We start from the raw sequence: 16,871 nt of genomic DNA, 5'->3' as shown, positions 1-16,871 counted from the left end.
GAAAAAAAGGAAAAACAGAAAACAAATACATTGAAAAATACAAGGGGTAAACAGGGAAAAAGTAGGGAAAATGGAGAATAAACCCAGAAAAAACAAGGGGGACAGCAGGTAAAGAAAACAAGGAAAAAATGGTAAAACAGGAAAAAAAACGTGGAGAAAATAGGCAAAATTGGGAAAAGAACAGTGGACAAAAACAGAGAAAACAGAAAAAAAAACACTGGAAAAAAACCAAGGGAAAACAGGAAAAAATTGTGAAAAAGTGAGAAAATAAAACAGTGAAAAAACAGAGAAAACATGGGGGTTAAGCAGGTAAAAAAAATGTAAAGAACAGTGGAAAAGATTGAAAAAAAACAAGGAAAAACAGAGAAGAAACAGAAAAAACAGGGTTTGTTTTATCTAAACAAAATTGTTCAACCATTCTCCCCTAACACTTTCAAGGAAACATCAAATTAGTGGTTCAACCTTTTAACGCCATTTTTTTTCAGTGCAATTAGGGCTGTTTTGGGATAACTTCACAACACACAAAACATCAATTAAAAACTAGATTCAAATAACCAGCAGGAAGACCTTGGTGACCTGCTGAGCTCAACAAAAAACACAAAAAAGAACAACATTGTAAAACTTCAAAATCAACTGAAAATATGTCCAAAATCATGTTCTACAATCTGATCTTTACTAAGCAGGATTTAGACATTTCTCAGATAAATTAAAATAATGTGCATTAACAAAAGTGGGTTTTACTGGATTATCAACAAATGAATTTCATCTGAAGAAACTCATGTTAAAACTGCATAACAATAGAAAAAAAGCTGTAACATAAACAGAAAACAGTCATAAAAGTTTCTCTTTTTAAAATTCAGACCTAACAGAGTTTAGACGTTTATGCCAGAATTTACCAACAAGATACATAAATCCATTTCCTTCTCTTTAATCAAACTAAGGTAAAAAAAAAATCATGGGTTCTAAATACTGAAGTAGGAAAGTGGGAATGTTTCTTGCATCAGGTGACGTGGTGTGAGTAAAAATGGATGTGGTGGGGTACTCGGAGTGGAGGGTGATGAGTGATATGAAGTGGTAGATGTGGGCTCTGGTTCTGCGTTGGCCTGGAGGACGCAACTTAACCGAGGCTGGTGATGTTTGCTTTGCCGCCAGGAGGAGCCACGATGCGCTGGGTGGTGCGGCGAGGAACATTATCATCAATCTGAGCACCTAAAACAAAGAAAAAAAAGAAATAAAACACGTTTGTGAAAGAGGTCAGCTGGTAAAAAGGACATTTGTGATGTCACTCACCAGACAGACTGAAGCCAGACTGGTGGAGGTTGCGCACCGGCTGCTGGCTAACTTGCTGATGCTGCTGCTGCTGCTTAGCAGGGGAAGTCTTCACTGAGGAAACTGTAGAAATCACCTTTGGAGTGACGGGCACATCGCACACTGGCCCATCGTACTGACCCCTGGGGACTCCTCGCAGCTCCGTAAGCTGAACAGACACATAGACATGAGTGGGCGTGCGTCACAAACATGTAGAAGAAGCTTCAGATCGAGGCACACCCTGCTACGAGCTTTAATCCTCTTGTACACGTGGTCAGGGAAGGCTTTCCGGCTGATGTAGCGCCCACAGCCCTCCGTGGTGTGAAGGTTGCCATCTTCCAACACTATCTTACCCTGGCTGATGACCACCAGGGGGCCTCCACGCACTTCTGTCCCCTCAAAGATGTTGTACTCCACAGCCTGAGAGAAAAATCGTCATCCCATCAGTGTAAGCATCATCTTATAAAAGAAAAGTATGTCAATGAGGCTTCTGACCAGGTTGTGGCTCTTAGCGGAGATGATCTTCGTCATATCTGGGTCCCACAGCACGAGGTCAGCATCAGAACCGACGGCGATGCGGCCTTTGCGGGGGTACAGGTTGAAGATCTTGGCTGCGTTTGTACTAGTGACTGCCACAAACTGGTTTTCATCCATCTTTCCAGTCACCTTTGAAAACAGAAGAGAAAAATGAATAAACTCCTCTTATTCAGGGTTTCAGTGCAAGCTAGAGGAAGTTTAACCTTTAAAACTCTTTTGATTAGAAGGGATTAAATGAAGCTCACCACACATTTGTCCCAGACGAGAGACATCCTTTCCTCGGTGCCGTTGGTGCCTTCAGGAATCATAGTGAAGTTATCTTTGCCTACGGCACGCTGGGAAGTCTTAAAAGTGCAGTGAGCACTGCCAGTCACCTGCAAATCCCCACTGGATCAGAAAAAAGAACCAGGTTTTACCTCCAATTTGGGTCATTTATGATCAAATAAAGCTTAGAAAACTGCTGTTTTTTTAAATGAAACCTCAATGTGTCAGGTTTGCCCACAGTGCTTACCATGACAGCAGAGAGTTGAGGTAATCAGGGGTGGTGGGATCAGGACTGAGAGGGGGCGAGGTGACAAAGGCTGCTGCCTTGGCCCAGTTTTTACTCCAGTAATGAGTACCGTCTGTCCCCAAACTGGCAGATATGGGCTCTCCATAAACCACAGCTCCTACGTGAGCAGCAGTGCTGACGTGAGTCCAGAGCAGAAGCTTCCAGAACAGGACAGACAGACACAGAGCGTCCTCTTACCCTTTTTTCTGGCAAGAGCGATGACATCTGCAGCACTTTTGCTCATCACCTTGGTGATGTAGAGAGGACAGTTGGTCTGGTTGGCTACAGTGACGGCACGATTCACAGCTTCGGCCTCCACCTGCAGACCAGGACTTTTTTTTAATCATCTCTTTTTCTGTAAACAAAAACTGGAGTTTTAAATAAACGTCTTACCTCTTCAGGACGGCTGAGCACGTGGCCTTCAGGACCAGTGATCCCCAGCTCTAATATACGCTTCTGCTCCTAAAATACCCATACTAGGAGTTTATAATTCACAAGATAAAAACAGGTGGTAACTCTGGTCCTTTTACCTCTGCAATTATGTCTCCATTTTCAGCGTGGACCTGGGCGATGGCTCCGAGATCTCGGATGAAACTGAAAACCTCGTACATCTATAAAAAGAAGGGCGTTTTTTTTAGAGCGGTTATCTAAAACCTGCTACAGAGATCCCACCCAGCGTACCTGAGAGTCAGAAAGTTGGAAAATATCCTTATAAGCCAAATAGACCAGGAAAGAGTTGACACCTGAAGATAGAAAACTTATGAGAGAAAGTAGCCAAGAACAGAACAAAGAGAGTAAAAGAGGATAACCCCAGAGCAAAGGATAAGAAAGTTATTTTCCAATTATTTATTTATTTAATTTTGTATTTCGACATACCATGATCCTTCACGAGAGTTTCCATCTCTTCTTGGGTGCCACTGTTCCACTCAGTGATGTCCACATGCAGGGAATAGTCACAGCAGGACCTGCTGTCAGCCCACTCTCTCCACTGCTTGAAAGCAGACACCAGGCTCATGCCCGGCTCGGGCACAGCGTGGTCAACTGCAGAATGTGTACAAACACGCAGGATTATTAAATCATATGCTCGAGTCGACAGAATGCGTATCTGTAATGTCACCACAACAAGCGGCGCGTACTGATCATAGTCGTGCCCCCAGCCAGAGCGGCGCGAGTGCCCTGGTAGAAGTCGTCTGCCGCCACCATCCCTCTGTCAGGCATTTGGAAACGGGTGTGCACATCAATCCCCCCCGGCATCACCATTCTTCCATGAGCCTCGATAATCTTCACACCTCCCGGAACGATGAGATTGTCCCCTATTTGTCTGGAGAAAACAAAAAAAGGATGATATAAGAAAACACATTCTGAAAAACTGAAGAGCAACTGTTAATCCTAAAGCAGAACTCACTTGATGACTCCATCCTCCATGTATATATCAGCCAAGAAAGACTGATCATCATTCACAATCTTTGCTCCTTTGATGAGGAGACGGTCGCTCTGAAAGGAGAATTTTCTCTAAATTAATTCCAGAAAATGTTTGTTTTTCATCAAAAACAGTGACTAAGTCAGGATTCCCTCCATACTCCCTAAATAATGCGGTAGTGGACTTTAAAAGCAGTTCGGACATCATGCTCACTACTTTTTTTTTTTTTAATGCCAAATATAACATCACTGATTTCATGAAAGTAAAAATGTGAACAAGACTATTATGAATACACTGTCAAAAAGTAAACTAAAATATATTTTTACATGAATAATCGTTCAAGCACAATGCATTGTGGTCTATATTCACATATCTAGTAGAGATCATCGATGCACAGTTTTTTTTTTTTTTTTACAGAGACTCCTGGGATATTTCTAGGGCACTTTCTAGGATTCTGGAAATGCAGATTCAGACAGCTCTAATAAATGACGAACGCCCTATATAGGATGCATTGATTTATGATCCATAAACAATTCTGAATCGTTTTATGAATTTGAAATAAGCAATAATCAAAAAATGTACAAGTAGCAAGCAGAGCTAAACTTGAAGCGTTTTTCACTCTGACAGTTTTGAAGAGCACACAAATATGGCCGACCTTCCAGATCTCATCATCCAATCGGCCCTGACCTCGCTTAAAGCGACCGTTTGGAGGCACTTTGGCTTTCATTGTGTCAATGGTCAATAGGATAAAAGTCACACAGTGTGTAAGTTATGTCACACCAAAATTAAATATGTAGGGAACAAAACAAATTTGTGATATTAAAGAGTGTTTCATCAAAGCTGGTCTAATGGTAAAACGTAACATTATCTTATTTAAGATTGAGTTTAGGGAAAATTTTTCCCTTTTGGTGCTGTGAAAGATTTTTGATTAAAAAAAACAAAATATTTATCATGTCAGAATTTTTATGTCCTCAATACAAGATAAACGGATCTTGTATTTATTTTAAAATGCACTTTGGTGGAGAAACATGAGTAATATGGCTCTAGTGTCTTGTAGTAAAGAGAAAGATTTCTTTAAAAAACTGCAGATCTGGGATGCATTGATAACCATTTCATAATCAAATTGTTGCCTCCTGAATAATAATGGAATCATGAGGGGAATCATGATTCCCACCTCTACTATATGGAGCACTAAGTAGTGATTAGTAAAGGAATTCGGACACAACCAGTTTTTTTAATCTTCAGCAAATGGTAGCTAGCAGTCAAGTTTACAATGTACAGCACAGTCAGGTAACATTTTTATCCAGAAAATAAAGAGGAATCTAGATTAACTTTAACATATTACTTTAGCTCAGGGGTATCTGCACGACTCTATTTTAGTTTTTATTTTGTGCTAAAGACTAAAGGGATTACTTTGAATCATGTGTTCTTACAAATAACATTGTCTGACTGGGGGAAGAGGGGGAGTCTCCAATTAAAATTCATAAGGAGACAAACAATTAGCTCCACCCAAAACATTTGAAAAGGGAGCATCTCACCCTGGCCTACTTTTCTACAGGCCTCACTGAACAGAAATGGGGGCCACCAAAATAACAGTGTTTACTGCAAAATCCACAAAAAAGAGAAAAAACTTTTTCATTTAATTCTAGCGTCTATTTACATGCATTAAATGGACCATTACGTCTAAAGTGGGTCAAATACGTAAGCATTTCAATAAGTGACTTAGAGGTCTGTAATGAGCATACACTTTATCCCAATAACGTGCTGCAGAGTTTTTAGTCTTTCAGGGCCTTGAAAACGTAAAAGACGTGCACACAAACAAAGAGAACTACTGTCCAAACCAGCCAGTCTGATTAATTCTATGATGAGAACTCCTTCAACTGAGCTGATTACTATGAGCTGAATGTACACAGTGCCAAGAGCAAAGCAACACTTACTATACTATACGAGCATCAAATCCTTAAGAGGATGTCCCAGCATACAAAATCAAATGTAGTGGATTAACAGTCTATAGATTTAAGTAGGACCTGCTCCATACTCCCCTCGCCTTCAGTAGATGGACAGATAAAATAATGCAAATTAATAGGACAGCTATGAAACAAATCTTTATGGTAAAAACTCATCTATTAAGGAAAACTGTAAAAAAAAACTAAAAATATGAAGAGCTAACGCAGTAATTTCTATATATGTCAGTCTCTTCATTTGCACCATAAATCTATATTATTAAATCAAATCAATATTTATATGGAAAAAGCAATATTGATTCATCAAATCCACAATCAGTTTTCCGTATTATGTATTATTATGTTTTGGGAAGATGTTTTTTGTTGGTTTTAATGTAAGTAATGCTGCAATTTCTATTTTTGTCAGAAATAAATCACTATTTATGGTTAAAAATGTTCTTCAAAAACAAAATTAAGTAGACTGAGAATTTAGGGCAGTGACACTCAGCTCTAATAAACTCAATCCCCTAAATTAGAGCTAGCGGATTAATATTTATGTAAAATAAACAAATAAAGCTGAAAGGGCTTGAAGAGTCAGAGGACAGAAAGTGAATGATGACAGCTGATGAGAATGACCCGATCCATGCAGCCAGATAGGAGGATGCTGATGAGACTGGAGGCAGGGAATAGCCGTCACTGCAGATGCAACAGACACTCTTTGCTTAAAATTCAGATAAATACAGTAACAACTCCCTCCTATGGAATTGAGCCATCCTTAAAAACAACAACCCCACTGGCTCGAGGCTGGTATCATCCCTAGTCTTTAATTTGGGGCAGCTAGGCGCTAGCATTTCATATAATACCGAGGGACGCCGAAGGTTTAAATGGCCAGAAACGAAACGCGGGGGTTTACATAAAAGCACGATACTCACTGTAATTCGTGGGATGTTCTTTTTTCCTTGGTAGCCGGACATTTTCAAGCTCCCTCTAGCGCTGCTCCCCGCTGCCTCTCAGCTAACGACAGCTAGCTTGATTAGAAATGCTCACGCGCCAACGAAAGGATGAATGGATGCTCTGCTGGATGGCCAGTCGACGCCCAGGCAGAGCAGTGCCTGTGTCTGCAAATATCAGCCGATAATAAACGGAGTTTATAAATAAAAGCTCATGGAAAATGAAACGTTATGCATTTACCTAATTGGGATTTCTTTTAATTGAGTACTACAGAGGGACTCTTAAACCCTGGCAACCCGAAAGCAGACAAGGGCCACAAAGAGGTACCGCGCAGGCGCACTAGCCCCGCCCTGCTCGGCTTCAGATGTTTCTTTACTGATTGGACGCAGTTGTTCACGCGCTCTGACAGCGCGAGGAAAAAAGCGCAAAGTCTTTTGGGGAAATAAGTTTATTCGTGTAAATATTTCTATCTGTTTTGAAGTATTGAAATAGACGACCTATTACGAGTCAAGAACAGACTGGAGGTCCTGAACTAGAACCAAGTGAACCATAGTCATAGCTTTTTTATTCTGAAAAATGTTCACACATAACATTCAGTTCAATTATTGTCCAGTGTGTCACTCTAGAATATAAATATTGTGTCTGTTTGACACTGGACGGGTGAATTTGTCTGTCCAAGTGTTAAAGTCCAAATAAAACACACTAACTCATTTTCTTATTCAAAATAGCACATAACAAACCCAATATTAATGCATTTTTGTATTTAATTTGTACCTTTTGGTTGATTTCAGGAAATATGTCAGAACCATTATGTTGCTCAGAACTTTTTTCCTCCGGTAATTTTGCTACTGATTCAACATTTAGCAAAAATAATCCTGTTCTCAATTCTCCCTAATTTTAACAAACTATCATTTTCAGTTGTCAGTGAAACCTTTGAGTTTTAAAAAGAAAGTGTTATCTGGCTTTCAGAATAATTCACAAGAGAGTAACGATTAATCGATTTGTCCAATCAGATCGATTTATCTGAGGCAAGTTGATCCAGTTGAATGTAATCAAACTAGGCCACCGTAATAATAATTAAAAAAACTATCAAAAGGAAATAAATCCATCATTTGACTGATCTTGGAAAATACCATTTGGATTGGAGCATGGTATGTTTATTTTACTATAATGTAAAAACTACCAAGTGTCATCACAGCAGAAAATACACACATGATGTGATGCAGCAAAAAATTATCAATCCATCATTACAGTCCATTGTGTGGAAACATTAATTACATTGTCATTAATTCTTTTTTACTAGTTTGTACACATATTTAATTTACATTTGATTATCTTGCAAGAAAATACAAAGAATCTGTAAAACTTCCCCTTCATTGTTCAGTACCAGGTATTTATCTCTGAGTCACACTGGTTGAGGTTATGGCTAAAGATGTTCTGGATCTATTTTAGGTCAGCAAACCGCCTCACATCAAATCATTCAAAATGAAACAATATCTACTCGATGAATCGTATCAACAACCACACATTATGATATGAATCAAATCTTAGCTTAAATGAATCGTTACACCCCTACAAAGTCTGTTCATTTCAACTATATTTATGTAACCCCTAAACAAGATTTCAGAAAAACAAGCCACCATGATTCAAACAAAACCCTTCTATCACATTCAGAAGTTTGTACCTCTTTAGCAATTCTGTTAAAGCCCTAAGAGTCACAAACTTTGCACTGCTCAGTGTAATTATTATTTTTAATGAAAATATGTTTTGTCCATATTGAACAAATATAAATTTTAGATGTGAACAAATGTAACTTTGTTGTGTCTGTTTCCCTGTGATGGACTGGCGAACTGTCCAGGATTGGATGTACCCAATCTTTGACCTTCAGTGGCTGGGTAGACTCCTGAACACCCCCCCCAAAAAAACAGATGATAACTGGATGGAATCAAATGTAACTTAAATGTTTACAAGAATCTTTAATGCAATATGCACTTATCATTAGGTTTAAAGCAATTTTACAACCCCACCTTGTATTTAAATAAAAGCCACTGTATACAGTACAAACTTTATTCAAATTCCAAAGCGCTCTGTATTGCACACCATTCAACTGTACATAAGCCTGCGAGGACCACATGTACATATTATGAGTTACCATTACTTGCATCATGCATTAAAGCCTAGTGAAGCAATTACCAGCATATAATTTAATTTTAGTAGATGTTTCTACATCAGCTTACAAGCACTTTTAGAGGAACCATGGTGTCAAGATCCACACAGAGAGATGCATGCACTTTCCTCAGGAAATGATTTTAATCCTCTTGCTGGATGTTTCTTTGATACTATACATTATGTATTCTGTCACACAAAGTGAATTTATTGTACAGTGAAATCTACATTGAAGTCAGATAACACTCTTCAAGGATGCCCCACATGTACTTCCTTCTGTGGTGTTGGTGTCCGCTATTTAAACTTTAGCAGTTGAGCGACAAGGAAATACACGTAACACTGCCACAATGCATCAGATAAAACAAACATTAATATCTGCTTATACAGAAAATGTACAATGTGGACAAGTGTCTGTTAATCAGGGCAGATCACAGCTTAGATTATTAACAACTACATTTTAAAATATCTAAACATACAAGAAAATAAAAAAGCCTAAGACAAATCACCAATGTGCAAAGGTGAAAGATATAAATTTGGCACTTTGCTACTGCTGTGTTAAAGATATGTAGCCAAAAAATACTTAAAAATAGCATATAGTCTGGTATATTGCCTTCCACTGTCATGAAACAGTCGAACAACTTCATAGTAAAATTGTCAAGCTACATGCCAGATGGTTCACTCAGCTTGTTGACCCTCAAGAAGACAAAGTTGCTGTCAACAGCAACAAGATCAGACTTCATTTCTCATAAAATGTGCAAAATTTAAAAGCTAAACCCAGCACCATTCAACCTCCAAGTCACTGGGGAAAAGTGTTTAGCTCAAAATGTGAGTCTGTTCCCAAACCCAATTTGGTATTGTGCTAATAAATGGTTCATTCTGTCTGGCATTTAGGACACCAGAAGAAAACAATCACTTTGGGGAAAATAAAACTCATACTTGACAATGCGATGTTTTACATCAACAGAAGGGAATTTGAAATCAGACAAGAGTCGTCCATTTTTTAAAACTGGATTGAAGTCAGTGTACAACGATATGGCCCCTAGTGTCAAAATCCGATGGAGTGCAACTACATAACGAATATGAGTACATCTATAATGTGGCATCTGTTAATGCTGATTGGATAGGAAAGATAGCCTGACTACAGGAGGGCGAGTTAAAGGACTTGAAGACACGAGGAGATGCTTCGCTTTCTGTTCAGTAAGAGCTAGTGGAAGCTGTGGCGATTCTCTTCCCAATGTAGACTCTGCAGATAAAACAAAAGATATAAAATGCATGAAACATGACAAATTTAAACTGGTTTTGGTTAAAACTTTAGGATGCAACATCCGTTTCAGTGCTTTCTAAATGGCAAAGTCAAGACATATTAGAATAAGACACTTTTTAAAGTTCTAAATCTGAATATGGCTTTCAATCAGATGAACAAGTAAGCAATTAATAGTTGCAAATACAAAAAAACAAATGATGAAAACAAAAATCTAAAGCTATGTCCACACACCGGGCATAGTCAATGGTGTTCACACTGGACTAGAAGGGAGGGGCTTTTTCTTCCTTTTCTTTTCCTGTTTACTAGCGCATCTCAAACACATAAAGTTGGAAGACGGTTGGTGCAAAAATGTCAAAGCAGTGCAAATCTCGCGATTTGTGCAAGAAACAGAAACAGTTTGGTTCAGTGCTAGGGGTGTAATGGATCACGAATAATCCGAGATCCGTTACACCCCTATTCAATGCTACCATTCTAACAATGACAGATATGGATTACCATCACAGCTTTGCTCTATCTTTATTTGAAAAATAAATGCAGGCCTGTCAATGTGTCTGGGGGCACCACTACCAAATTCGAGTTCCTGATTAGATAAAGTTTGACCTGATTTATTTGGTGATGCATGTTCAATGGCCACTCGTTTTGTATGTAGAACCTAAAAACAGTCGTAGAAACTTGTGTAGCTACAAGGGTCATGAACGCGGAAGCCCGAAACACGCAAAAACAGATTTTTTATTGGAATTGGCCGCATAAATGCGCGTTGCTGATGCCGGTGTGTACGTAGCTTAACATGTGATGCCTCAAGGTAGAACTGCGACATTTCTAACTTACCCAATCCCAAGAGCCAAGATGTGGGAGATGAGCAAAGAAGGGATGAAAACTTTGAGGAATTCAGAGGAAAATATGCCACCTTTCTTCATGACTCCACTCTTTCTCATACTCAAAGACACTGAGCGCCGGGGGTGCCTGAAGTGAAACTCCCTGAGAAGAATAAACCCAAGCTGATAAATAAAAACACCAGAGAGTCAATTCTTCAGATAGAAAACAAAAATTACTTTGGTGGGACATTTTCAGGTCGGCTGGACCAATCAGCAACCCAGTCTACTTCTCTGTTCATCAAAATGTCGTCCTCTCTTTCCTTCTCCGTAATGTCTTCCTCTGACTAGAAAAATATAAATGCAAATACAGCTAAGAAAACAAACATAGATGGGTAAACTTCAGAATTCATTCCATTTTAATTCCCAAGTACATAACTGGGTTTGATTTTAACACATTTTAAATAAATATGGATTCAATTCAACAGCAACTTTATCTAATCAATTTAGCATGTTTAAAGTTAATATGATTCCAATGGGATTACTTTTTTTTTTTTTTACATCCATCCCTAAAAACAGCGTTCAAGGTTTGACAGTTGATGATAAATTTGCAGTATTTACCTGACTACCTCTTAGACTGGACATCTCCACATCAAATGTTATCTGTTCATCATCGTGCTCTGGACTTGGAGGTCTGCGAGGACTGTGTCAGCATGTTAGGACGACATAATTACAAAAAAATTCTCATTTGCTTGTATTTTTTAAGTATAGCAATCAGTGTCACTCCTTACCTATCACAGGAAGAGCTACTTGGGCTGGACTCATGCTGAGCATCCAAGAGAATCTTCTCCATGTCTCCATTATGTATAGATGAGGACGATGGCACGTGTTCTAGTCCCCCAATCAAGCTTTCGGCGTTTTCGGCTACTTCCAAAGTCTGGAGAGTTTGGTTGATGCTGGAGTTTGCATTTATTTGATCTGCAGCAGGTGTTGGTGATAAGCTGGTTGGCTCCCCCTGGGCCCCTGTATTACCATTCAACTCCAACTCTACCCAGGAACCTTAAAAACACAAAGATAAACGAAATTAATTTGGGTTTGCTGTGTTTGAAAACAATTTATTTTCACATAAACACCTAAAAACATTTGACCTATATTGTCTAGAAATGAGGATTCATGCCCACCCCCACCTCCCGGGTCTGGTGCGACCATGATGGCATGCCTTTCCTTGGGCCACTGCCCCACAAACCACAGTTGTGCAATCTCTTTGGGGTGTGTGTGAGACAAAAATATAACCCAAATAAAAGTATGATTAATCAAATTGCTATTTTCGACGAGACCGACAATAAAAACGAAGCATTAATATCACTGCCCTCGTTACATAACTGTGACGTACGGGTTGCCTCGACATGTCGCTGTACAGCTTTGTTACTGTCGAAAACACAGCAATTTTTACATCTCCATTATCACCCTAATACACTGTAATAGAAACATTTTAAACATAATTGAATCCCTTAAATGTGTTTACGAATTCGCAATGCACCTTGGGACAACATCCAAGCGCAGACTTTTTTTTTTAATTTAATGTTTGTCACTTTAAAATCTATACAGTTAAATCCCAAACAGATTTTCTTCGTTGTTATTTTATTTTAATTTAGTGTCAGTAATAAAAACGATTAAAAACGTTATTGTTTCCTTTGTCTTAAACTTGTTTTCATGTCACTGAAAGCCCGCCTCTTTAAAATCGTTGAGTGTGATAGGCTAAACAAGAGTCAATCAAACGAGAACCAAAACGTGATTGGTCAACACCTCACTGACGTAAAACAATATCATGCTCCGCCACGCCCAGAGAACAAGGAAATTCCATTCGCGGTGCAACTTCCACAATAACATCCCCAGTGCGTTTAAACGCTCAGTACTAGAAAAATGCCGCACAGCTTTAGCGGGAAGTGTGCAGTAGTAGGAGAAGAAACGTACCTTGAAGCCCCGGCTCCTCGTTATTGTTGTCAGTAGCTGCAGCGGTAGACATGTTGACTACACTTCTAATGTTTAACATGACACGCAGACAGATTGTGATGTGCGCAAGCGCAGGGTCCACCCCCCACCCCACGTCCTTCAGTAAATAAACACTGCTGAAGTATTTGAAAGTCTAATAAGCTGTACACAATTTGCATAAATTGCACAGCTGGACTTTTAAGGTAATCTTAAAACAGTTAAAGGAAAAATTTGCACAAAAAATTGCCCTTAAAGGGTTTTCAACAAAAACTGTACTTTATAAGACAATTGTTTTTGTGTTATTTTATTAAACTTTAACTAACGGTTAGTAAATGTAGCTTCAACTTGAACTTGAAAAAAAAAACTCCATTAGACTTTCAAAGACAAGTAATTAAGCATAATAATTATATCTGAATAAAATGTTTTATTTTTTTCCCCTCAGAGTATTTTATTCATTTTAAAAGCATAACTATTTACCAAATGCATTTTTATCTTATTCAGATCAGCAACCTGTTACAATGAGAAAAAAAGGCATTAGATTAAAAAACAAATATAATTTGAGGGAAAAAAAAAACTTTTCAGTGTGACTTCATCTTTGGAAATCTTAATCATTTAAACGTGTAAAAAACAGTCATATTTTATGTTTCAGGATTTGTAGTTGGTTGTCCTTCAATCTCTGGTTAGGCAGAGACCATCGATGACTCTCTGCCATCTTCTATCCTTCATGATCCTTTCTAGCTCCCTCCATGTGATCTATCTGCTTGACATCATCCTCCAGGGCAATTCTCCAAGTGTTCCTTAGTCTTTCTCGCTTAATGTTCCCCCGGGGTTTCCAGATCCGGTTGATCCTCAGGGTGTGGCCAATCCAAGCCCATCTTCTCATTTTAGTCTCTTCTTCCACTATAGCGCCTAGTTTGACGGTGGATCTTGAGGATTCTTCTTAGACAGGATTTGATACAAATCTATAATTTGTTGATAATGGTTGTTGTTCTCCATGTTTCAACTCCATACAGCACGACAGACTTGATGTTTGAGTTGAACAGGTGAATGTTGGTGAACATTGCGATGAGGTGCAATATACAGATGTCTTGGCCTTTTACGCCCATATCTGTTCCTCCCTGTAAGTTCACCACACTGCAGAGATATAAAGTTCTCCAGTTCTTCCAAGTAGTTGTCGCCAAACTTCACCGACTCTGTCCTGTTAAGAGTTCATTTTCTGGGGGTGGATATGGAGGCCAACCTTAGAAGCAAAGGAAGCTAGGCTTGATGGATTGTCCTGCATACCTCAAATGTAACATTAGATGTTAAAAAAAATGTGTACTCTTGCACAGGATTTGTAGTAAATTGTACTTTTCTCAAATTACATTTCTACTCAAAATGAGAATAAAATGACAAAAATACTAATGCATGTTTGTTTCACATACTTTCACAGAGTGCCAACGTTTGTATTACCGTAGTATTTTATGAGAATCTTTGCAGTTTATGTCACAGATTGAAATCAATAGATGATGCAAAGTGGTAAAATGCACACGATTGTTAATTGTTAGATTTGTTCATTGTAAATGCACAAGTTATAACCTCTAAAATACCTGAAAAAGGTCTATAAAATAAAGACGTAAATAAGCTTTTAGGGGGCAGAAGCACGTCTAAACTCTGTATGAACAGGAACATTTCTCAAAAGTTGCATCAAAACAGAAAGAGGGGTCACAAAAGTGTTTTATTAAATGTTATAATACAGAACCCTGAGAGACCAACACTCAACAGGAGGTTAACATCTGTTTAGAAACCAGTTGATATTGTGAAGCGACACATTTACAGACACATATATGATTTATAATTATGCTCCAAGACATCTCATGTCTTGAATTTAAGACATAAAAGATTATTACAAATGTATATAAGTTAGGTTTGGTTAAACCTGCATTTGTTCACAAGAGAGTAAGCCATTTTTAATGACAGATTCCTTCCATAAAATACCATCAGTTTATTTTTTCCATGTACTTTTCTTGTAAGACTTGAAGATGAATAACATGATCTGGATGTGATTGACATCAAGTTTGTGAAACGTGTGCTTATTTTCATATTAATAACTACATTTTTGCAGAATGTCAGCCCTCAAAATATAGTGGTAATGCCGACATTTAAAGGAGTGGGAATCTTTTTGTTTTTTTGGCAAATGATACAAAAGCACAACAGTGCATTATCAATTCAGAGCATTTCAATGACATAAAAACAACAGAAAAAAAACACACACATACATTTGTGATCTTAGTCTTCCTAAAACCAGACCGTTAAAATGTAAACATCACAGTCTCACTGACAACTTGCTAAAATGGCGCTTTCATGGTAGGGCTAATAATGCGAGTAAGACATAAGTTCCCCCTGAATGTATACTTCTCCCTGGACCTACACGAGTCCAAAATCTGTTTGCAAAAGCAGCATTCACAGGGGCGCAGTGTGCCGACATTCAGTCATGGACAGGCCTCGCATTGGCCAAACAAACAAAAACAACAATCACAGGATCTGATATGCAGCCTGGACTCACGTCTCACTCTTGTACTGTGCTGGACGTTTTTGTTTACAGCCTCAAATAATGCAGCAAAACACAAGATTTTCCTCCAATTCAAAGTAGTTGAAGGCAGGTCAGCACTTCTTGTTACTGTGCGACTTAGTAACATCAGTGTCCTTCAGTACTAACAGGTACTCCAGTAATGCTGGTACTTCAGTGCTTAAAGGGGCAGAGTACAGAAGGTATTTTCTCATCCATCTGATGACGAGACTAACGTTAGATGACTTCCCTTAGCAAAAAGTAGTACACTTGAAGTTTCTTTTATTAGGTAATTACAGCTACTACTAAGAAAGAATACTATCTCTAGGATAAATTGGAACATTTTAAGTTCACAATATATGTATAGTACATGAAAAGTAAACTTCAAGTACTTAAATAGACTACTTTTTGCTAAGGGTTAACATATAAAATAAATATTAAAATGCTTTTTTTGGTGGAATATTTTGCAGCAAGTACAATTGTTCTTTAACTCCTTCATGCCACATGGCACTAATTCGCAAAGCACCATTTAATCCACGTAATTTATCATTACATTAAAAGAAAAAGTGAGTCATGTTTTTATATAAATGGAAATACAGTAAAGTCCGGCATGAAGGGGTTATCACTCTTTAACAAGTCATGTTCTCAGGGCTCGCTCATATTTTTTGGCGTTTCCCTGCTGCAACACACACTATTTAAATAACCAGCCTTTGGGTCAAACTTGTGGGTTGTAAATACAGCCGATGAGCTTCAGTCTGTGTGGCGGTGCGGGTAAACATTAAAAAACATGCAGCACAGGGACGTCTGATGATCAAACAATGTCCTAGCCTCAGAATCCTGTGAAATTTGTCACAACATACAAACACACCATCCTCACATTGGGTACTCACACCTAAAGTACTGATTGAAAAGTTGATCTGCCTAATCTTTTTGAGAATGTTCTCATATAACCTCTGTTTCAAAAAAATAATATAATCTTTATCTCCCAAAAATGTTTTTTAAATTTTGATTTAAATAATGCATGAAAAGGGGAAACTTTTCAAACCAGCTTTCCTTCAGTCAAACTGCTAAAGGCTGCAGAAAAATCCAGAAATTAGAGTGTAACGATATTGCTTTAATAGGTTAATCGCCAATATTCTTCGAGGTAAAGTAGCTTTTCATAAAACAAAACAGTTCTGAGTTCTGGTACCACTAACTACAGCAGAATCCGGCCACTGCAACTTCACATCCTCTGGTCCTGAGCTTAGTAAGGTTGTCAACATAAGTGCAAGGATACCCGATTGGAGTTAGCTCTGGATAAACTACTTTAACTTCGGAGTCCACCGGATACTTTGGCCTAACTAGCCGATCCATGTGCTTGTCAAAGAGATTCCTGATTTA

The 16,871-nt window shown here is 38.4% G+C and overlaps 2 protein-coding genes across 2 annotated transcripts; both read right to left on the bottom strand.

Moving 5' to 3' along the window:
- Nucleotides 1–267: 267 nt before the first annotated feature.
- dpysl2a (dihydropyrimidinase like 2a) lies at nt 268–7,041 on the bottom strand. Its single transcript, XM_024274853.2, has 15 exons — nt 6,950–7,041; nt 6,691–6,876; nt 3,801–3,889; nt 3,532–3,716; nt 3,272–3,436; nt 3,077–3,138; nt 2,926–3,006; nt 2,789–2,857; nt 2,594–2,714; nt 2,357–2,513; nt 2,091–2,232; nt 1,804–1,974; nt 1,549–1,728; nt 1,291–1,477; nt 268–1,209 (listed from the first exon to the last, which is right to left on the bottom strand). The coding sequence occupies exons 2-15, from the start codon at nt 6,730–6,732 to the stop codon at nt 1,118–1,120; spliced, it is 1,743 nt and encodes a 580-aa protein (XP_024130621.1). The 5' UTR covers nt 6,733–6,876; nt 6,950–7,041; the 3' UTR covers nt 268–1,117.
- A 1,620-nt stretch (nt 7,042–8,661) lies between these two features.
- On the bottom strand, nt 8,662–13,064 carry bnip3la (BCL2 interacting protein 3 like a). The gene is made up of 6 exons (XM_024274855.2): nt 12,926–13,064; nt 11,743–12,010; nt 11,573–11,654; nt 11,192–11,298; nt 10,968–11,117; nt 8,662–10,118 (listed from the first exon to the last, which is right to left on the bottom strand). Exons 1-6 carry the CDS (start codon nt 13,002–13,004, stop codon nt 10,070–10,072), a joined length of 735 nt encoding a protein of 244 aa, XP_024130623.1. The 5' UTR covers nt 13,005–13,064; the 3' UTR covers nt 8,662–10,069.
- Nucleotides 13,065–16,871: the final 3,807 nt, after the last annotated feature.

This window comes from Oryzias melastigma, linkage group LG9 (assembly GCF_002922805.2).
Source record: "Oryzias melastigma strain HK-1 linkage group LG9, ASM292280v2, whole genome shotgun sequence".
NCBI lineage: Eukaryota > Metazoa > Chordata > Actinopteri > Beloniformes > Adrianichthyidae > Oryzias > Oryzias melastigma.
The sequence above is the reverse complement of the archived record's forward strand: the minus strand, read 5'-3'. Positions and strand labels throughout refer to the sequence as shown.

Excerpts from the sequence above, each read along its gene's own strand:
- bnip3la (XM_024274855.2), bottom strand. The coding sequence starts at position 13,004 with ATGTTAAACATTAGAAGTGTAGTCAACATGTCTACCGCTGCAGCTACT. Across the intron at positions 11,299-11,572 it reads CCAGTCTAAGAGGTAGTCAG|TCAGAGGAAGACATTACGGA; the intron begins GTAAATACTGCA and ends ATATTTTTCTAG. Across the intron at positions 10,119-10,967 it reads ATCTTGGCTCTTGGGATTGG|AGTCTACATTGGGAAGAGAA; the intron begins GTAAGTTAGAAA and ends TTTTATCTGCAG.
- dpysl2a (XM_024274853.2), bottom strand. The coding sequence starts at position 6,732 with ATGTCCGGCTACCAAGGAAAAAAGAACATCCCACGAATTACA. Across the intron at positions 3,007-3,076 it reads TCCAACTTTCTGACTCTCAG|ATGTACGAGGTTTTCAGTTT; the intron begins GTACGCTGGGTG and ends TTCTTTTTATAG. Across the intron at positions 2,858-2,925 it reads ATGGAGACATAATTGCAGAG|GAGCAGAAGCGTATATTAGA; the intron begins GTAAAAGGACCA and ends TGGGTATTTTAG.